This window comes from Microcaecilia unicolor, chromosome 7, assembly GCF_901765095.1.
Source record: "Microcaecilia unicolor chromosome 7, aMicUni1.1, whole genome shotgun sequence".
NCBI lineage: Eukaryota > Metazoa > Chordata > Amphibia > Gymnophiona > Siphonopidae > Microcaecilia > Microcaecilia unicolor.
Genome location: NC_044037.1, coordinates 24516521 through 24539257, shown reverse-complemented (window position 1 = coordinate 24539257; position 22737 = coordinate 24516521). Strand labels below are relative to the sequence as shown.

Below are 22737 nucleotides of genomic sequence, written 5' to 3'. Positions count from 1 at the left end.
AAAAGTCTATGCCTCAATAAATTTGTTAGTCTATAAGGTGCCACTAGCCACTGTGTTATTAATAAAAAGCTGGTTTAAACTACAAAGCACATCACTAAAAAGCAGCTTTATTTGAATTCACCTAAACACAAAGACTTGGGTTACTACAGAAAAGTTTTCCTTTCCTTTGCGGAACAAATGCAATTTTAATTACTTTATCAAATTCTTTGGGGGGTCCTTTTAGTAGGGCCACGTATCGATCACAATTTTTAATCGCAAAAATCGTCCCCCCTCACATTTCCTCCTGAACAGTGCAAAATATAGACAACAGAAGTAAATTCTCAGAACTGGTATGTTTCGTTTACTAAACTGAAAATAAAGTCATTGTTCTTACCTTTACTGTCTGGTGAGTTTTATTTTTCTAATCATCTTGTTCCCTGTCTCTGGTTCTGCTTCCCTCTCTCTGTGCTCTGAGCTCTGTTTCCAGGGCAGCGGGGGGGGGGGGGGGGGGGGGCCGTGGCAAGGTGGCAGACTAAACTGTGCCCCTGGCCTCCTCCCACCGAGAGGTCTGGCTACGCCCCTGATGCCATCACCATCCACATTGTCTCATCTCTCAGTCTCGCCCCCAACCATCTAGTATCACTCTGTCTCTCCTCCTCCTCCCCCCACCACCACTACTACAAAAACAAAACCATCATTTATTATTGCCACAACCATCTAGAATTTTGTCTCACCCTATTTCTGGGTCTGGCAGCGCCAGAGGCAGTGCGCAAAGGGGAACATCCCTGTGCCTGAACTTTGCTTGCAGTTGCCTGTCACAGCCATGGTGAAGACAAGCAGCGGACCGGTGCAGGAGCTTCAGGGCGTCTTAAATAAGTGAACCAGAGGGACGGGGAGAAGACAGGGCGAGGCAGATGGGGCAAAGCTGGATATAGTGGACAGGGCGACAGAGCATTGCGTTAACTGCATTAAAATTTTTAACGCACGTTAAATGTTTACTGCTTTAATCACGTTATTAACATGTTAAGGGGGATTCTATTTAAGGCACCTAAAAAATCTGCGCAGAAAACATTTTCAACTAAGTGCATTCTGTAAGCGGCATCTACATTTAGGCGCGGTATGTAGACTATGCTTAGTTAATATCCCAGCTCCTAAAACTACACACGTCCATTTACACCAAAGAAAACATAGTGTAAATCCTGGCACGTAGATTTAGGCCTATAATCACGCCCCTTTTTGTCTGCGTGCATTAGATGTTAGGCACAATGTATTACAAAATATGTTTAGCAACTTGTGTGTGTAAATTCTAATTATTGGCAATCAGTGCTCATTATTGCTTGTTAAGTGAATTAAGCTACGCACATTGTTATAGAATCTGCCTGGATTTCAGCGTGGATCTCTAAGTGCGCTACTTAGAATCTGGGGGCAAACGTTCAGCCCTACCTTTTACCAAGCTGCAGTAAGCACATGCTAGAAAATACACATGTATTTGCCAGTGTCCTTATATATAATTTGGAAAAGGATTTATGCTTATTGAAGAGGCGATGGTAAGAGCATCCTTGCTATATGTAAGTACACTTACGGAAAGATGTAAACAGGATGGAGTCGGTCCAGAGGGTGGCTACGAAATAAGTAAGCGGTCTTGAATGCAAAAGTTATAGGGACAAGCTTATGAACCTCAACATACGCTGGAAGAGAGGAGGGAGAGAGGAGACATGATAGAAACGTTTAAATATCTCAAGGGCATTTATGCTAGATCTAGATGCTAGATTGAATCCCAGAACACCAACAGATTTCATCATGCGACTGGCAATTTTGGCCATTAAAAGAAATTTTTTTTCTCTGGGACGGACAGATATACCAACTGATCACTGGTGTCGCCATGGGGGCCACAATGGCCCCCTCGGTGGCTAATATGTATATGACTGAATTTGAAAAGGTATTTATTTATGGCAACCCATTTTTGAGTCATGTTCAGCTCTGGGTGCAGTTCATCAATGATATTTTCTTTCTGTGGGATGCTGACAGAGTTCTTCTTGATCAGTTTCTTGATAAGAAAAAAATTGCAGAGCATATACAAAAACATGGACTGATGAGACAAAGTCAGCACGGATTTAGTGAAGGGAAGTCTTGCCTCACCAATCTAATGCATTTTTTTGAGGGGGTAAGCAAACATGTGGACAATGGGGAGCCGGTTGATATTGTATATCTGGATTTTCAGAAGGCGTTTGACAAAGTGCCGCACGAAAGACTCCTGAAGAAATTGCAGAGTCATGGAATCGGAGGTAGGGTATTATTATGGATTAAGAACTGGTTGAAAGATAGGAAGCAGAGAGTAGGATTGCGTGGCCAGTATTCTCAGTGGAGGAGGGTAGTTAGTGGGGTCCCGCAGGGGTCTGTGCTGGGTCCGTTGCTTTTTAATGTATTTATAAATGACCTAGAGATGGGAATAACTAGTGAGGTAATTAAATTCGCCGATGACACAAAATTATTCAGGGTCGTCAAGTCGCAGGAGGAATGTGAACGATTACAGGAGGACCTTGCGAGACTGGGAGAATGGGCGTGCAAGTGGCAGATGAAGTTCAATGTTGACAAGTGCAAAGTGATGCATGTGGGTAAGAGGAACCCGAATTATAGCTACGTCTTGCAAGGTTCCGCGTTAGGAGTTACAGATCAAGAAAGGGATCTGGGTGTCGTCGTCGATGATACGCTGAAACCTTCTGCTCAGTGTGCTGCTGCGGCTAGGAAAGCGAATAGAATGTTGGGTGTTATTAGGAAGGGTATGGAGTCCAGGTGTGCGGATGTTATAATGCCGTTGTATCGCTCCATGGTGCGACCGCACCTGGAGTATTGTGTTCAGTACTGGTCTCCGTATCTCAAAAAAGATATAGTAGAATTGGAAAAGGTACAGCGAAGGGCGACGAAAATGATAGTGGGGATGGGACGACTTTCCTATGAAGAGAGGCTGAGAAGGCTAGGGCTTTTCAGCTTGGAGAAGAGACGGCTGAGGGGAGATATGATAGAAGTGTATAAAATAATGAGTGGAATGGATCGGGTGGATGTGAAGCGACTGTTCACGCTATCCAAAAATACTAGGACTAGAGGGCATGAGTTGAAGCTACAGTGTGGTAAATTTAAAACGAATCGGAGAAAATTTTTCTTCACCCAACGTGTAATTAGACTCTGGAATTCATTGCCGGAGAACGTGGTACGGGCGGTTAGCTTGACGGAGTTTAAAAAGGGGTTAGATAGATTCCTAAAGGACAAGTCCATAGACCGCTATTAAATGGACTGGAAAAATTCCTCATTTTTAGGTATAACTTGTCTGGAATGTTTTTACGTTTGGGGAGCGTGCCAGGTGCCCTTGACCTGGATTGGCCACTGTCGGTGACAGGATGCTGGGCTAGATGGACCTTTGGTCTTTCCCAGTATGGCACTACTTATGTACTTATGTACTAGTTTTTGAATTTTTTGAATGGATGCAGTAAACAGGGATACTGTAGGCGCATACGCAGTTAATGCGCGTACATGGTTATCGAGCATAAAAGATGCTAACGCGCCTATAACCCGGCTTAGTAAACAGGGCCCTAAATTTTGACTGCAGACAGACAGAGGCTCTTTTCCTCCACAAGTAAAAAGTTAAGTTCAGTCATCACCACAGTTTAGGCAACCCTGTGTATGTTTAAGAAGTGGTCTCCATTAGTTGGTGGTCGTAGTTTTGAAGTGATTAGCAGTCTAGATATTCACAGCCTTTCTGCTTAGCTCTTGGTAGCAGAAAATTGTGTTAAAACGCTCAGGGGCAGAAGCCTTGGAGAAGCAAAATCCAACATGTGCTGAATGAATCAAAAACAATTTGGATGCCTTTAGCCTTTCAGGCACTGGCTGAACCTGCTGTTATGGCAGATGTTTTCGTAACTGCCTAGCTTCTCTTTCAATCTGTTTTGAATAATTTGAGCAGTGGTAGACATCCAGATTCTGAAATATATCTCATTTATGCGGCTGAAAGGAGAGCTGGAAAATCTGCATTTTATGCAGGTGGGTGCCCCAGATACTGCAAAGGAGTGACTCCTTCTGGCAGTTGTATCAGATTCCAGTAGAAACCGTGATCTGTCTCTCTTAACCAGGAGATGCCCCTGTGATAGCTGCATTAAAAGATAAGGATTAAAAATGGAGAGGTCGATATTCAAAGAGATTTAACCGGCAGAAACAGATATTTTTGGAGTGTTCTGGGGTGGAGTTGGCACTTGGCCGGTTAAGTGCCAATATTCATAACTTAACTCGCCAGATTAACTGTATAAATAGGACCACACAGAAGTCAGTTCAATCTTTATGTGGTAACCCATACCTGGTTAAGGGTCCCTTTTACCAAGCTGCGGCAACAGGGGGCCAGTGCTGCCATCAGCAAGTGTTTTACACATGGGCTGAGGCCCCCTTTTACCGCAGCTGGTAAAAGGTAAGTCTCGCTTTCCTACATGAAATGGCCGGGCGGCGAGTAAAGCACTTGCCATGTGGCCATTTGGGGGGGGGGGGCCCTTACCGCCACCCATTGAGGTGGCGGTAAGGGCTCCTGCATTAACCTGGTGGTAACTGGGCAGCATGCGGCACTGCCCAATTACCACCGAGTAATATGATGGCACGCTAGGGATGGGAAGTACTGCCGGGCTGCTGCGGTAGCCCAGCGGTACTTTCTGTTTAGCGAGCGGTAAGCCCATGTTGGACTTATCGCTGCTTAGTAAAAGGGGCCCAATGTGACTTAGAATTTAAGTGCATCGTGTTACAGAATATGCTTAGACAGTTGTGCAAGTAAATTCTAATTAATGCCAATTAATGTCAATAATTGCTTGTTAACTGGCAATTATCAGCACTGATTGGCTTTAAGTTACGCACACAAATCCAGAATATAAGCGGATTTGCGCATGCAACTTAAGTCACACTATCTAGAATCCGGGGGATAGTGTATTCTTTGATGTAATTGGGGTTGGCGTTGGGTTCTGTCCGACTAAGTGAGGGTCAGACGACTTAAGATATTTAAATACATGGTGAGCGCCGCCATTGTAAAGATGAAAGGTCTATGGCGTGTGAAGATTGGTGAGTGCTATATAGAATTAGAGTAATAGTAATTATATAAAAAAAAGAATTTTTTTAATAACTATTTTATTTTTTACTCTTTTAGAAGACCAGTCTCTGACGCAGCTGATGCAAAACATGCCACATGTTGGATGATGGTCCCTCAGTTTACTAAGATAAGTCCTTAGCTTTAAGGCTTTTTATGAAATATGCAAAGAAATGTTTATAAAAATATATATAAAAAATACAAAATTTTCACTAAGTGCTAGAAGTTTAAATGGACCAGTGTGGAGCTCTTAGGTGAGCCAAAAGCAGTTTGCCCTTGTGAAATGAGTCGTCACTGAGGTCTATGACTTACTCATTACAAAGGGAGTTTCTGTTTCTATGTAGCATGAAAGTTTGGAGACGTTGGGTCATTATCTATTTGTTTGAGCGGATTACTCCCGTCCATTGAAACTGATTGAAATAATTGGCTTATTCATTAGAATAATTGCTTCAGTGGTCATCTGCTCATTCAGAACACCTTTTGGTACCCTGGATATGACTGAAACAGGTCTAACTTAGGAAGTCCTTCTTTTTAGGCTTGGACGTTTCTTCCTGTTGAGTAATCACTGATGGACGTCCTGATTTTGAGCCTCCCTAGTCCCGCCCAAAACATGCCCACAACATACTCCCTTGCTATTTGGTCATACTGGAGTATTGGACATCCATTTTCTGCTTTTGTAAAATCAGGTTTTGTACATTTCAAGCACATGGACATCCATTTGGGTAGTCTGAGACATCCAGATACTTTAAAAATAAGCTCCATGGGCTCTCAACTGCTTAATATGCAGCACACTGTAACATGCTTTAGAAAATATGTAGAAGAAATAGAAAACAGAAAAATGAACCAATATTTGCAAAATTAAGTAAGACATTCAAGGCTAATTATATAAACATCTCTGTTGAACACACTGCAAATGTTGATTGCACAGTAGCCATGTGAAAGGTCTAAGAGAAACAGCAAATGATAGCTACTCTTACTCAAACTATACACATTTTAAGTGAAAACGTTCAACGCCCAACAGTTGATTACCTTTAGCAGCAGCAAAAAAACAAAAACAAAAAACAACCCCCCCAAACCCCCAAAAAACAAAATCATCAACAACAACCTGCTTTTCAGCCAAGATGTATTTTGGAGGTTAATAAAAAAAATGTATCTGGATAAATCTGAGTTTAGTGTAAAATTAACCTTTAATGGGAAATTCTATAAACTAGCAGCTAACCATTTACACATGAGTTACAGGGGTACATGTTTAGAGTACTAGCGTGTATGTGTATAAATGCACAGCTACACGCTTCCTAAGTGTTACTCTGCAAGTACCTGATTAAATTACATAGCACATATTTACAAAAGGTGGTGGTGGGGGGGATAAACATAGGGATGGAATGTAGAGAATGACAGGGGATGAGAACCCACGGTAACCATGAGGACGGGGATGGGGACAGAGCCTGAGGGGACGGGAGGGGGTCAGATCCTGCAGGGATGGGGATGGGGACAGAGCCTGAGGGGACGAGGACAGATCCTGCGGGGATGGGGACAGAGCCCATGGGGACGGGTACAAAGTACAAACCTTGTCCCCGTGTCATTTTCTACTTCGAAGCCTGTTAATGAACTGGACTGTTATTTATGATGCAGATGATATTTTGATTTTTTTTTTGAAAAACAAGCAAACATGCTGGCCACAACTAATAAAATTTGCATAGTGGATCCTGTACATTCCTGCTACCAGCACATCAAACATATAAATGGTGAGTGACCGACTCACTCGCAAATGCGCAGTAGAGACTTCCCTCTCTGTCCCGCCCCCGCATCAATATGTGATGACGAGGGCGGGACAGAGAGGGAAACTGCGCCGCCGAGGTTGATACCGCTCCCCCCCCCCCCGCCCCCCCGAGGTCGCCGCTACCGTTACCCCCCCCCCCACACACACACCCGGCCCGGGCCCTCTCTCCGCTACTAAACTTACACATCCATTCGCCGGAATGCAGCACGCACATCAGCTGAGCTGCCATCGGCCTTCCTTCCCTGCCTGTGTCCCGCCCTCGCTGACGTTACGTCACAGGAGGGCGGGACACAGACAGAGAAGGAAGGGCCGACGGCAGCTCAGCTGACGTGCGTGCTGCGTTCCGGCGAATGGATGTGTACGTTTAGTAGCGGAGAGAGAGAGGGCCCGGGCCAGGTGGAGGGATGGCGGCGGCGGCGACTCCGGGGGGGGGGGGGGGAACGGTAGCGACCTCATGGGGGGGAGGGGGAAGGAAGGAAAACCCCAATACCAGCCCGTTTTTACGGGCTCAACGGCTAGTTTTCTAATAAGACATCTTCTGTCTGGTAAGGTTTGTCTCTTTGCGGATGATACTAAACTCTGCAACAGGGTGGACGCCCTGGAGGGTGTGAATGACATGAGGAAGGACCTAGTGAAACTGGAGGAATGGACCGATATTTGGCAACTAAGGTTTAATCCCAAAAAATGCAGGGCCATGCACTTGGGTTGCAAGAATCCGATGGAACGGTACAGTATAGGGGGTGAAGTGCTTCAGTGTGCGAAGGAAGAGTGGAACTTGGGGGTGATTGTGTCTGATGACCTTAAAGCTTCCAAACAGGTAGAAAAAGCGATGGTCAAAGCCAGAAGGATGCTTGGGTGCATAAAGAGAGGCACGACCAGCAGGAAAAAGGAGGTGATAGTGCCGTTGTATAAGTCTCTAGTGAGGCCTCATTTGGAGTACTGCGTGCAGTTCTCGAGACCGCACCTACGGAAAGATATAAACAGGATGGAGTCGGTCCAGAGGGCAGCTACGAAATTAGTAAGCGGTCTTGAACGCAAAAATTATAGGGACAGGCTTATGAACCTCAACCTCAACATGTATACGATGGAAGAGAGGAAGGAGAGAGGAGACATGATAGAGACGTTTAAATATCTCAAGGGCATTTATGTACAGGAAGAGAGCCTTTTTCAAATGAAGGAATGCTCTGGAATGAGGGAGCATATGACGAAGTTAAGAGGGAATAGGCTTAGGAGTAACCTAAGGAAGTATTATTTCACAGAAAGGGTGGTGGAGGCATGGAATGGCCTACCGGTGGAGGTGGTGGAGTCGAGGACTGTTCCAGAATTTAAAAAGGCATGGGATAAGCATGTGGGATTGCTTAGGAACAGGAAGAATTAGGGGTTACAGAGGATGGGCAGACTGGATGGGTCATATGGCCTTAATCTGCTGTCATGTTTCTATGTTTCTAGGAAGGACTGTAGAAGACAGGAGAGCTAGACTGAATCCTGAGATTGATGACTTACTCATACACAGATTAAAAAATATGGTTTTTTTTAAATCTGTGAATGAGTAAGTCATCAACAATCTCAGGATTCAGTCTAGCTCTCCTGTCTTCCACAGGCATATTTCTCCCCCGCTAGGGCATACAGAGCGGGTTGTATTTTGAACCCCTGGACATTTTAGCAGGGTGGATTAGGATTCCTTGGGGTAGTAGAAGTCAGCTAATTTCCCATCCGTGCATGAGCCCCTATTGCCACCCCATTATGTAGGTGATAAGGGCTCACACGCTAATCGGTTAGCACAGAACATGCCCACTCTCCACCCTCAGTGCTAAAAATAACTTGCAGGTAGCGTGTGCACATCCAAAAATTGCTGTGGGATGCCTCAGTATACCCTCTGGTAAACACGCATTAGTGCTTAGCATAGTTTAGTAAAATGACCCCGAAAACTGTAACTGTGTACATAAGCATATATTAACGTTAGCTTATTATCTATGAGGAAAGCTCATTATAAATCAATCTATGAAAGTTCATATTTGTATCAGGATGCTAAGATATGGAATGAAATTCCATTACAGATTAGATCTATTCCATCCTATGCACTTTTTTCGTAAGGTTTTGAAAACATATCTATTTTCTAAATTGTATGGCACTTGATGAATATGTAATGATAATAACTTTATAATTGCAACAATTATCATTTTGAATTGCTGATGTATGTCTTAACAGAATTGTAATCCGTTTTGTAATCCGCTTTGAACCTTTTTTTGAAATAAGGCAGAATATAAATAATGGATTAGGTGATATCAGATTAAATTAGTGTGCTATAAAGGAATGTGCTTATAAGACCCCTCCAGGCGCCTACATTTAGGAATCCTGTTACAGAACTGCCCCATAAAACTAGAATGGGGTAAGTCAGTGGCGTAGCTACATGGGGCCAGGGGGGGGAGCTTCCTTCTGTTTTTGACGTCCTGCACTCACAGAACGAAGCCACGTGCAGGACGTCAGAAACAGAAAGAAGCCTTTTGTGAGAAGAAGAGGACCACGGCTAGCGGGGGTTGGAGTCCCCCGCCAGTAAAGGTAGGCGACGGCGGGTTGGCGGCAGGATGGGGGTGGAGATGGTCGGCGGCAGGGGGGGGTAAAGTCGGCAATGGCGGTGGCGGGGGGGGGGGGGGGTCAGCGCCGCCGGGGGGCGGGGGGCTAAAATGTGCCCCCTCACCTCGGGCTCAGGACCCCCCTCCCTCCGAAGTCTGGCTACACCCCTGGGGTAAGTGCAAAGCCTGCGAGGTAAATTCAGGGGGCATGGCCAGCATCTGCCCTGTATCTACCACACAAGACAGACACTTAGGGCTGGACTCAGTAGATGGTACTCAAAATTCAGTGCCAAAAAAATTGGCATTGAATGGTATTGTATATTGAGTGTTCTGGGATCAGTGCCCTTTATAGAATAGCACTAAATGCCAGGATCTACGCCCAACTTTGGGTGCGAGGAGTTACACCAACTGAAACCATGTGCAAATCATGGCATGCAAGTTAAGTGCGGATCCACACTATTCTATAACACTGTGTGCATTTTAAGGGAATGCTCCTGACCCGTCCATGTCCCTCCCATGACCCCGGCCCTTTGCAGATCCTCATGGAAACACTTAGGCGGTATTCTATAAATGGAAGCGTAACTGTGTTTTCATGCAGATCTGCCATTTCTGCTCCTTTTCAGTGCATTGCATCTGTTATCACTCTTACCCTTGTTGAAAATTCAGAATGGAAATAGCACCAATTGTTCTGCCACATATATAGAATTACTTTGTTCCTGCACAGGTATTATATTACGTACAATGGCAGATAGCATGGATATTCCTGCACTATCTGGCACAAAATTAGCAGGGCGCCAGCCCAATTAAAAAAAATGCTGCCATGCCAGTGCGAACCCCTACCATCTCCTCCCTCCCCAGTTCAATCCCCTCAAGTCACAACCCCCATCGTCTTCGCCTCATCCAATCCCCCCAGAAGCCCCTCACCAAGAAGTCCCTCCTATTTGATCCAGCCCCCGATAAGCTCCTCCCACCCGAATGGAGACAAGCTGCACCCACTTTGCAATTTTTTTTACCTTGTTTTCCAGTTTGAACATGCAGTGGCCATTAGCATGGGTCTGCTCTAATATCTACTACATGGTAAACCCGCAACAAACTGCTTAATGCAGCTTAGTGAAAGAGTCCCTAAGGGGCTTGTATATAAAAGATTTTCTGCCATTCATAGGGTGATTTTCAAAAGTTATTTTTACAGACAGTGATTTAGCCAGGACAAATGAAAATTGCCTTCCTCAGAATGGCTGAAAAGTACATACGGGATTTGTGATGCATTTACAGTACTTTTAGCTGGTTAAGAAAGGGCATTCAGGGAGAACTAAAGTTAAGCTCGGGGAACTAAGGTAGAAATGTAACACATTTTCAAATATAAATGTGTGCTTTTCCCCTCTTCTTCTGTTCGCTGAAAAAGGAGGTGCAATGACTTTGGGTATTTCTGTCACTGGGTACCCATTTAAGAGCAAAAGGAAAATGGTGTGAAAACTGCCTACAAAATTATGCACCTATGTGGCCACCGAAAAATGTTCCTCTTTGTGTCTATAGGAAAATTCAAGGTACCTATTGTGTTAAATGCAGGTGAATGGAATGGAAAGCACTGATACAGCAAAAATAGAAAAGTAAGTCTTACCGATGACGTAGGCTAGAAGCAATGCCAGCGTTACCGTGATAGCTGTAGCACTCAAGGCAGTACATTTCCAGTTGCAGCACTTGTAGGGTTTACTAAAACTGAAGGCTGGTCTAGAAAAGGTACTTCTAGGGAGAGGCCTAGAAGGCGGTGAGTATACAGTATTGGAGGTTAAAGGATAGTTCTGACTGGCTGCACTGAAGATTGCCGAAGAACCAGATCCGTGTTTAAACAGGAAATGCCTACGAAAAGAAGACAGAGAACCAGATTAGCAAATACGATTTTATGAAAGTGACGGGCATTGCACAAACGGGGGTAATTCTCAAAAGCTTGCCTAAAGTTGGGTGTTGGGATGCTGCATGTTGAGTGCAGAGTCTATAACGGTAATTACAAGCACAATTGTCATTACAGAATATTAGCAGAATTCCACATTTCTAACTTATCTATACAGGTAACTTATTTTCAAGAAAAGCTGACAATTGTTCAGGATCAAAGAAAACATATTGAACATTACTAGATATTACTAAACATTTAAAGGAAACCTTAGAAAAAATGTACCATCATTCTGCACACATCAGGAAAACACCACATTTTTTAAAACCCAGAAACAAGTCAGCATGACAATGAAAATGTAGATTTAAAATATGATTCCTGTCCATTTTAAAAGCAAATGAAACTAGGTGGGGGAGGGGTCACTCGATCTTCCACATTATCCTTTGATAATTCCCCCACTGAACGTTCACTTTTAATCTTGAGAGACAAACTTATTATCCAGATTCCACATAAAGCAGTACATATGCTAAGTTCGGTCTTGATAAGGATGTGGAAAACTCACGGGATGACTTGGATGGATTGCAGGACGGGGCAAAAAGAGAACAAATGAGCTTCATTACAAACCAACATAAAGCGATGTATCTTGGCTATGATAACAAATGTGTTATATATAAAATGGATGGTAAGGGCATTACTAGTAGCACTATTGAAAATGATCTAAGTGTTATGGTGAACCTAAAATATTGGCACAATGTGAAGCCACAATAAGTTAGGCACTGAGAATACCGAGTGACACAGAAAGAGCAATTGCAAAGCATGGAAACGGAAGTTATTGCACAGTTACAATACTGTTAGAATAAGCCTCCTAAAATCTGTATCCCTCATTACTAACACAGTTATTTTATGATGCCTTATGCAATGTGTATCGTAGTTTGCTAAAATTTACTTTAAAATATTTTGACATACACTTTGATTTGGTATAAGTGTACGGGTAATGCATTTAGGGGGCTTTTTATTTATTTATTTATTTATTTATTGCATTTGTATCCCACATTTTCCTACTTTTTGCAGGCTCAATGTGGCTTACAGTATGCTTTAGTGGCGATCGCCATTTCCGGTATGAGGAATACAATGTGGAATTGCATTAAGTACATAGATGGTAGAGTAAATCACAATAATCAGTTCATTTCGGCATGAGAAATAAGGTGGAAGTGTATTCATGGTCAATAGTGACAGAATTATTGAAGCAGTCAGGTGCAGAGAGTTCGGTTTTGTCTAATTCTGGAAGAGTTTTGTTGTCTGGTATTTAGGATGGATCATTGTGGTATGCCTTTTTGAACAAGTTGGTTTTTAGTAATTTTTGGAAGATTGTTAGGTCATGCGTTGTTTTTAAGGCATTTGGTAATGCGTTCCATAGTTGCGTGCTAATGCAGGAAAAGCCGGATGCGTATGTTGATTTATATTTAATTCCTTTGCAACTGGGGTAGTGGAGATTCAGGAATGTGCGTGCTGACCTTTTTGTGTTCCTGGTTGGTAAGTCTATGAGGTCTGACATATATGCCGGTGCATTACCGTGAATGATTTTTTGGACCAGGGTACAGATTTTGAACGCAATTCGTTCTTTTAGCGGGAGCCAGTGCAGTTTTTCTCTTATGGGTTTAGCGCTTTCGTATTTCGCTTTTCCAAACAAGAGTCTGGCTGCTGTGTTTTGGGCAGTTTGGAGTTTCTTAATGATTTATTTTTTTGCAACCGGCGTAGATGGCATTACAGTAGACTAGGTGGCTTAGCACCATTGATTGTACCAGGCTGCGGAATATTTCTCTTGGGAAGAAAGGTTTTACTCTTTTGAGTTTCCACATTGAGTGGAACATTTTCTTTATTGTATTTTTCGCATGGCTTTCTAGTGTGAGATTTCTGTCAATTGTGACCCCAAGCTGCGCTAAATGTAGCCGGTGCTAGTGTCAACACGTGGGTTTTCCGTGCGCTTTGGCCACTTTTAGCATGAGATAAAATGGCTGTCTAGTCATATTTTCTTGTAATGGCCACGTGTTAATTTCCCCATTAGCGCGTGGCCATTACTGCAGGAGCCAATTTAATTGAATAACAAGCTAATTAATGCCAAACTTTTTAACAAGCAATTATTGGAACAAATTAGATTTAATTGGCATTTATGAGTGTAAAATTAGAACATAAGAGCATAAAAGTAGCCATACTGGATCAGACCAATGGTCCATCTAGCCCAGTATCCTGTTTACCAAATAGTGGCCAATTCAGGTCACAAGTACCTGGCAGAAACCCAAATAGTAGCAACATTCCATGCTACCAATCCTGGGGCAAGCAGTTGCTTCCCCATGTCTCTCTCAATAGAAGACTATGGACTTTTCCTCCAGGAATTTGTCCAAACCATTTTTAAACCCAGATACGCTAACCGCTGTTACTATATCCTCTGGCAAAGAGTTCCAGAGCTTAACTATTCATTGAGTGAAAAAAATATTTACTCCTATTTGTTTTAAAAGTATTTCCATGTAGCTTCATTGAGTGTCCCCTAGTCTTTGTACTTTTTGAACGAGTAAAACATCGATTTACTTCTACTCGTTCTACACCACTCAGAATTTCTAGACCTCAATCCTGTCTCCCCTCATCCGTCTCTTTGCCAAGCTGAAGAGCTTTCACCTCTTTAGCCTTCCCTCAGTTCCATCCCCTTTATCACATTGGTCGCTCTTCTTCAAACCTTTTCAATTCCGCTATATCCGTTTTAGAAGTGGGATCCATTCCTCAAATTTACAGATGATCTGAAAAAGGGGGCATGGAAAGAGCGCCATGGGCATAATGGGGACATTCTTAAAATTAATGAATATTGTTATAGAATAACAGGGATACACGTTTAACATAGGTGCGTACATTTGCACCATGTTTCAGTTGACACAACTGGCTGTGTCTTAAAGGGTACGTTTACTAAGGCGCATAATAGGTACGTTAACATTATTAATACGACTTAATGGTTGACATGCGTTAAATGCTAATGCACCCATAGGAATGTATAGGTGCATTAGTGTTTAATAGGCCTTAACTTTAAACGCACTAAAACGCTAACACACCTTAATAAACATACCCCTAAGTTAGGTGCAATTCCCTGGCAAAAGCGCTATTCTATAAACGGTGCCTAACTTTAAGCGCAGTTTATAGAATAGCACTTTTTTCAACATCAATTCTATTGGCAACATATACAGATTCTAGCCCAAAATGGCCAATATTCCATTTTTTTGCATTAATGGCCATGCAATAATGTTGCATTAGCACACAGTCATTAAAAAATTACCATGTGAGCACTTATTTCCAGTTTGTAGGCGTTACAGGCTCACATAGAGGGGCGTAATTGAAAGGGGCGCCCAAGTTTTCCTGAGGACATCCTCGCAGGACGTCCCTGCGAAGGGGCAGAGAAACCCATATTATCGAAACAAGATGGGCATCCATCTTTCGTTTCGATAATACGGTCGGGGACACCCAAATCATGAAATTTAGGTCGACCTTAGAGAGGGTCGTCCTTAGAGATGGTCGTCCCCGATTTTTGGCAATAATGGAAACTGAGGACGCCCATCTCAGAAACAACCAAATCCAAGTCTTTTGGTCGTGGGAGGAGCCAGCATTCGTAGTGCACTGGTCCCACTGACATGCCAAGACACCAACTGGGCACCCTAAGGGGCACTGCAGTGGACTTCATAAACTGTTCCTAGGTGCATAGCCCCCTAAAACCCACTACCCACAACTGTACACCACTACCATAGCCCTTATGGGTGAAGGGGGGCACCTACATGGCTACAGTGGGTTTGTGGTGGGTTTTGAAGGGCTCACATTTACCACCACAAGTGTAACAGGTAGGGGGGAATGGGCCTGGGTCCGCCTGCCTGAAGTGCACTGCACCCACTAAAACTGCTCCAGGGACCTGCATACTGTTGTCATGGAGCTGGGTATGATATCTGAGGCGGGCATAGAGGCTGAAAAAATATTTTAAAAAAAATTTTTTGAGGGTGGGAGGGGGTTAGTGACCACTGGGGGAGTAAGGGGAGGTCATCCCCGATTCCCTCCGGTGGTCATCTGGTCATTTGGCTTTTTCGTAAGAAAAAAAGGACCAGGTAAAGTTGTCCAAGTGTTCGTCAAGGGTGCCCTTCTTTTTTCCATTATCGGTCGAGGACGTCCATGTGTTAGGCACGCCCCAGTCCCGCATTCGCCACACCTCTGACAAGCCCCCGTGAACTTTGGTCATCCTCGCGATGGAAAGCAGTTGAGGATGCCCAAAATCGGCTTTTGATTATACCGATTTGGGCGACCCTCCAGCTCATTTTCGAAAGTGATCGCCTGCCATCTTCCGACACAAATTGGAAGATGACCGGCGATCTCCTGAAACCGGCCAAATCGGTATAATTGAAAGCCGATTTTGGCCAGCTTCAACTGCTTTCCGTCACGGAGCCGGCGAAATTTCAAGGGGGCGTGTCGGTAGGGTAGTGAAGGTGGGACGGGGGCGTGCTCACGAGATGGCCGGCTTTGCCAGAGAATAGAAAAAAAAAGCCAGGCTTGACAAGCATTTTGCCTGCTTTATTTGGTCCCTTTTTTTTATAACCAAACTTCAAAAAGGAGCCCCAACTGACCAAATGACCATCTGAGGGAATCGGGGATGACCTCCCCTTACTCCCCCAGTGGTCACCAATCCCCTCCCATCCAAAAAAAACAAAAAATCCAAGTGCTTGTCAGGGACGTCCTAAACCATTTTGCTTGGCTTTTTCAGTAGTACCCGTGGGATTTGAAATGGCCACCTCTAGATTACAAGACTGGTACTGTAACCACTTGGCCACAGCTCCACTTACTTGGATGCCCCTCCCTTTTGATTATGCCCCTTCAGGTCTCTCTCAGCCAATCACAATGCATTTAGCTGTGATTGGCTGAGAGAGACCTGAAGGGGCATAATCAAAAGGGAGGAGCATCCAAGTAAATGGAGCTGTGGCCAAGTGGTTAGAGCACCGGTCTTGTAATCCAGCGGTAGCTGGTTCAAATCCCACTGGTACTACTGAAAAAGGCCAAGCACTTGGACTTCTTTCCACTTTTTCGAAGCCGGCCATCTGTAAACCCAGCGATCTCAACATTTGACCTAAATGTTGAGTTTTAGCCGGCCCCAACTGTATTATCGAAAGAAAAGATGGCCGGCCATCTTTTTCGTTAATATGGTTGGCACCGCCTCTTTGCGGCACCGTTCGATTATGCCCCTCCCTGTGAGAAAGTTGCCCATCTTGTGATTTGTGTCGAAAGATGGGCGTCCTTCTGTTTTGAAAATAAGCCTAATAGTAATCCTGCTCAAATTAGTTAGTGTGCGTTAACTGATTAGTGCAGTAATACCCACTCCCCGGACACACCCATTCCAAAATAAATTGAAAGATGTTTTAATGTATGGATCAGTGTATATTAAAATGGCACTCACAACCCACGGTATGCCATTTTATGCTGTATTGGGCTTGCATTAGCACCTAGCACAGCTTAATAAAAGGGCCTCGATGTGTACTCTTCCCAAATAGTTCATATTCTTTGCAAAAAGTGCACACTCTTTCAGGTTTTTCCTGTCATGAAATAGCATAACATAACATAATGGCACTTACATCTCACACAAACCCATTTCTGGTTCAATGTGGCTTGCAGTACAAGAAGCTGGGCATAACCAGGACCAGTACAGCATTATATCTTAAAATCCATTAAAATCAACTAGGATCCAAAAAAAGTTCTAAACAAATAGGTCTTCAACATTTTACGACATTTACCATAGTCTACCTGTAATCAATGGTACATGGAAGATCATTTCAGCAACTTGCTGCCTGATAGGCAAATGATGCAGAAAAACTTTTTATAAACTATCCTCTTACGGCCTCACTTATAGGATTGCTGATGTCTAGGGGCAATTGTACTCCTTGTTATGTTATGTGAAAATCAATAAACAAATTTAAAAATAAATAAATTATCCTCTTAGGATCAGGAAAAAAAAGGATCAGGAGCTCTCTTGAGAGTTTCTAGCTGACAAATTAATTAATAATGACATATAAGTTGGAGTTAAGCCACGTGATATGAAAATCACCAATGAACATATTTTGAAAATAATACGTGGTTGTGCAGGCAACCAGTGCAAAATGACATGGAAAATATTGTTTCAAATGAATGCACATCCTTAATATATTTCTGATCTGATGCAACACTCTCTGGCCTCTTTTGCTGAAAATGCATGGAATAAATAAGGAATGATGAGTTGTTTAAAAGCCTAATGAGATAACACCCACAGGAAATTGTACATGAGTGTTCTCCCCCTTTTATGAGACATATATTCAAGCTGGAAAACTACAGTGAAGCAGAATGTCAAATATATACATTTTTGATTGAGTTCTGGTTTGGGTTTTGCTATGATTAACCACACATTTCAACCAGCTTGAACCAGCACTTTGAAGACATGCTTCATACGTGCAAAATGCTTTACAAATCCATCCCCTATACTGTATGTACAGAATACTGAGCTCCATTTGAGGAGCTACCACGAAAGAAAAAGAACCTTAGCATCAGTTTAAAGCATGTAACAAAATTCTCTGCTCAGTGTGAAACAGCAGTAAAAAATCAACATATCGGGACATGTCCATGTATAAACCTACAAACTTACTGTTTTGAAATGCCTAGCCACCCGCCTGGGGTTACCCCGCGGCCACTTAGAGAGTTTTTTTAAAAAATTTATTTATTTATTCATATTGTTAAACTTATTACAAGAAAACATCTTGTGTAGGAAAGTATCCGTTTATCAATAACATATTCAAACCTAATATCAAGAAAAAGAAAAGTTGAAAAAGAAAGTTCTTCACATTTTCAAAAGAAAACAATACTCAAGTCCATAAATTCGGATCCAAGATTTCGGAAATCTATGGGAGAATAACATTACAAAGGAAAACAAAATATCACCACTTAGAGAGTTTACCCCCAGCAAAGCTCAGGTCTACCTGTGCCTCCCACTTGTGCTCTACACTAGCCCCCCTCCCACCGACCAGGCCCTAACCATTCTCAAATTATCCCCATTGATTTCCATGTTACTGGGGCCACACTCCCAGTGGTCCCACACTTCTCAGAAAGCACTCACAGACCCAACACACAAACCACCAGTATTCTTTATCAGTCCAGACAGGCAGAGGCAACAAATTAAATTGTTTATTGTCTTAAAAATTGAACAATGAACAAAAAAAAGTGCAATCAGCAAACAATAACAGGTAACTGAAATATGGATCAATTATAAAACTATCTAAACATTTGTTTACTTTCTGAAAAGTACCTGGGAAGATCAGGACGTATAACCTTTCACAGAGCCTCAGCAAAAAGCTCTGTCTCTCTTTTCTTCCTGGCTAAGACTAGGGAAAAAGCCAGTAAAATCCAAATGAGAATGAGCTCCTGGGCCAATCAGAACCCAGAACAACAACATTTGAAAATAGCTAGTTATATCACTGCAAACATTTCCTTTATCTGTGTTAACCAATAAAGGAAAGGTCAGTTCTTTGTAACTGCTTAAAACATAACATGCTCCACCTGCTGGCCAAACTAGAGAAATACACTTCAAAAATTAATTAAGGCAGTTTTACAGGCTTAAAACACACTCTTCTATCACACGTACCATAGATACTGTTGTATAAATCGGTTTCACATATAGGTCATATCCTATCTTTCACCCCATCTGATAAGTTGCATACAGGTCATCTGGCCAATATCTTCCCTTTATCTCCATCCCCTCCCTCATGATGCATTTCCTGCCAGGCAGAAGGCGGGATGCAGCAGTGTGCTTGAGTGTGTTCTTGTACAGGAAACCCTGTGCAGAAACATCTTTAGAGCACTGGGAAGAGGTATGGAGGAAAATGGCCAAATGGTGGGAGCAGGAGAGGGTAAGGATGGGAAGGGAAACATTGTGCCTACCTTCTCCCACAACATTTGATTTTAAAATCAGTCATACATTTTGTGACATATATGTGAGTATACATGGTATTTTAGCATTCTTACCATTTGTATGCCTAGTTCCTCTCACATATCTGGAAATGCACATCGATGTATGAGATTTCTTACATTTGTGTGAGGCCCTTCAATGCCTGCATGGATGCCATGAGTAACTGAGGAACAGAGATGGGTAGTAACAAAGTACTTGTTACAGTACTTAAGTACAATTAGCAGTGTTTTTACTTGTAACAAGTTACATTTTAGCTGTACTTTTGTACTTAGTAACAAGGTACAAATTTGGAAAGTAGTTTAAAAAAAAAAAAAAAGTATTTTCCATCCCTCTATTTCTCTTCCTCTATAGGCTTTCCAAGTAGTGTCAGACGTAGCTTGCAGCTAATTGGGCCCAAACCTCTGGTCCTAAAAACAGCTGAGCTGGGACCGGAAGTTCAGGCCCAGAGATGCAAGTATGATCTGATATCACCTGAAAACCCTAGCCCTTTCCCTCTACACCTGCCCAGAACAGCAGTTGATTGGCTATCACTTTGTCGTTGTCAGGATCAGCTGCCTCCCCAGTCTGAACTACACCTTCAATGCATGCATGCAGGGCCCGCTCCCTCTCCCTTCCCATCCACCATGGCCTTGTGGCACAGTCTTGCTCCTTCCCTCCGGTAGCACCTCTGCTGGTTCATAGTAATAAACTACCATGGGAGACACACGGGAGGATCTGGCTCTCTGCAGTGCCTCCAGTGCTTCCTATTCTAGGCACGCTTCCTCCGATGTAAACTTTCGGGACTGGCACAGGAAACATTAGCGGTGCTGCAGACAGCCAGATCCCATGTGTCCCCCATGGTAATTTATTAGCACAGGCCTGGCGGAGGTGCACGGGAGGGAGGGGGACTGTGCTGCAGGGCCTTAGTGGATTGGAGGGGAGAGAGAGAGAAAGAAAGAGAAATTAGGCAAGACTGGATGGGTAGGGAGGGAAAACATAGTAACATAGTAAATGACGGCAGAAAAAGACCTGCATGGTCCTCCATCCAGTCTGCCCAACAAGACAAACTCATATGTGCTACTTTTTGTGTATACCCTACTTTGATTTGTACCTGTCCTCTTCAGGGCACAGACCGTATAAGTCTGCCCAGCACTATCCCCGCCTCCCAACCACCAGCCCCACCTCCCAACCACTGGCTCTGGCACAGACCGTATAAGTCTGCCCAGCACTATCCCCGCCTCCCAACAACCAGCCCCGCCTCCCAACCACAGGCTCTGGCACAGACCGTACAAGTCTGCCCAGCACTATCCCCGCCTCCCAACCACCAGCCCCGCCTCCCACCACTGGCTCTGGCACAGACCGTATAAGTCTGCCCAGCACTATCCTCGCCTCCCACCACCGGCTGGCTCTGCCACCCAATCCCGGCTAAGCTCCTTAGGATCCATTCCTTCTGAATAGGATTCCTTTATGTTTATCCCACGCGTGTTTGAATTCTGTTACCGTTTTCATTTCCACCACCTCCCGCGGGAGGGCATTCCAAGCATCCACTACTCTCTCCGTGAAAAAATACTTCCTGACATTTTTCTTGAGTCTGCCCCCCTTCAATCTCATTTCATGTCCTCTCGTTCTACCGCCTTCACACCTCCGGAAAAGGTTCGTTTGCGGATTAATACTTTTCAATTATTTGAACGTCTGTATCATATCACCCCTGTTTCTCCTTTCTTCCAGAGTATACATGTTCAGGTCATCGAGTCTCTCCTCATACGTCTTGTAACGCAAATCCCTTACCATTCTCGAGAGATACTGGATAAAAGAAGGGACAGACAGAGGCTATGGGCTGGGGGAGAGAGAAATTGGGCAAGACTGGATAGGTGGGGACACAGGAGTCAACTTTTCAAAATGATCGGGTTGCTAAACCCAATAGAAATTACCCCTCCCTGGACACAAAGGGTTTGCTCAATATTGGGGGTGCTTAAGCACTCACAGAGCTGGAACAGATCAGGTTTGGAGTTGGTTAATGTGGAAGAGGTGAAAGAGGGCAGAAGAAGAGAAAAAATGACACATGGGTTTGCACTGTAGGCAGAGTATGGCTTCTCAGGGGTTCAGTTTAATTGTAGTTTGTGGTTTCTTATTCTGTACTTCATGAGGGGCTGCCTCTGTTCATGTGTGAAAAAGGCCAAGTATTTTGTTAGCATCAAGTGACTGTGTAGGACTAATCTGTACTGATCTAGCTTGTTTTGTTTTCCAATAGGTGCAATAATGTTCTTTTGCCCACTGCAATATTCAGGATGTTGTTTTTTTTCTAGGAAGGACCTTGTGTGACCCCCTGGAAGTTAGCTTGTAAACATACTAGATTCTGTGGTGTGACTTGTTAAGAATATTTTTTACTTTGCAGTAAAAAAAGTAGTTTTAAGAGCTGTACTTTATTACTTTTACTTGAGTATTTTTTTCTTTTTTTTTTTGCATAAGACTTTTTACTTTTATTTCACTAGTTTTGAAGCCAGTACTTTTACTTTTTACTTAAGAATTTTTAAAAATTAACAAATCCGTCTCTGTGAAGAATCCCCGCAGGCAGATTTACATGGGTTCTCACTGAAGCTCAAAAACAATATATCTACCTCAATCAAAATATTGATAGTACTTCAGGTTCTCTAATCAAATAAATTAACTTTAAATTAATCATTCAGCCTTCATGAAATATTAACTTAAAAAAAAAAACAGTGGAGAAAAATGATCTCAGTAAAAAAATTCACAACCCATGCTAATCAAGCTACAAATGGTTGGAAATAAGTAATCATCAGTAAGAAAAAAAAAACTCCACTGAAATGAACAAGATACCTCCATAGTATCTAAAAATAATATCACAAAAATCAGTCCAACATCTTTCAAACTGACCAAATCCTAGCAAGGTAAAGACTTTAACAATTAGTTCAATTCCACTTATTTTGTCATTTTTTTCATTCTGCTAGTCACAGCTTCGTTTTCATCATAAACCCAGAGAGGGGCACACCCTATTTCACTGTAGCTGCCTGACGGGATTTCATTGGACTCCTCCTCCATGAGCCATGTTGCCAGCTGCTTGAGGAGTGAGAGGAATCTGAGGAAATCCCCTGAGTGAACTGTTTTTTAATTGATATTTCATGATGACTGATTGATTGAATTAAAGTTATTTGATGATTAGAGAAACCCTAGTGTTACCAATATTTTGATTGGAGTAGATATATTTAAAAAAACATTCTGTGTAATCTGCTCAAGTTCTCCCTAAGAGCAGTTGGTTAACTCTCATTGAAGCTCCCATCTGGTAATTTGGTTCTGTCATCTTCGCGATGCAGCAAGTGAGCTATGGCCACTGTCACTCAGACTTTCAGCACATCAGAGAGGTGTGGGGACAGCAAGAAAGGAGAGAGACAGTCTTGCAGGGTC

The 22737-nt window shown here is 43.1% G+C and overlaps 1 protein-coding gene across 1 annotated transcript in view; it reads right to left on the bottom strand.

Annotated features, from left to right (window-relative positions):
* The window catches only part of TENM1 (teneurin transmembrane protein 1), a 696753-nt gene that overhangs the window by 437716 nt on the left and 236300 nt on the right, over window positions 1-22737 (bottom strand). Inside the window, exon 4 of the mRNA XM_030210273.1 lies at window positions 11064-11302. Within this exon, the coding sequence (XP_030066133.1) occupies window positions 11064-11302 (239 nt within the window). The remainder of the gene's footprint in view (window positions 1-11063; window positions 11303-22737) is intronic.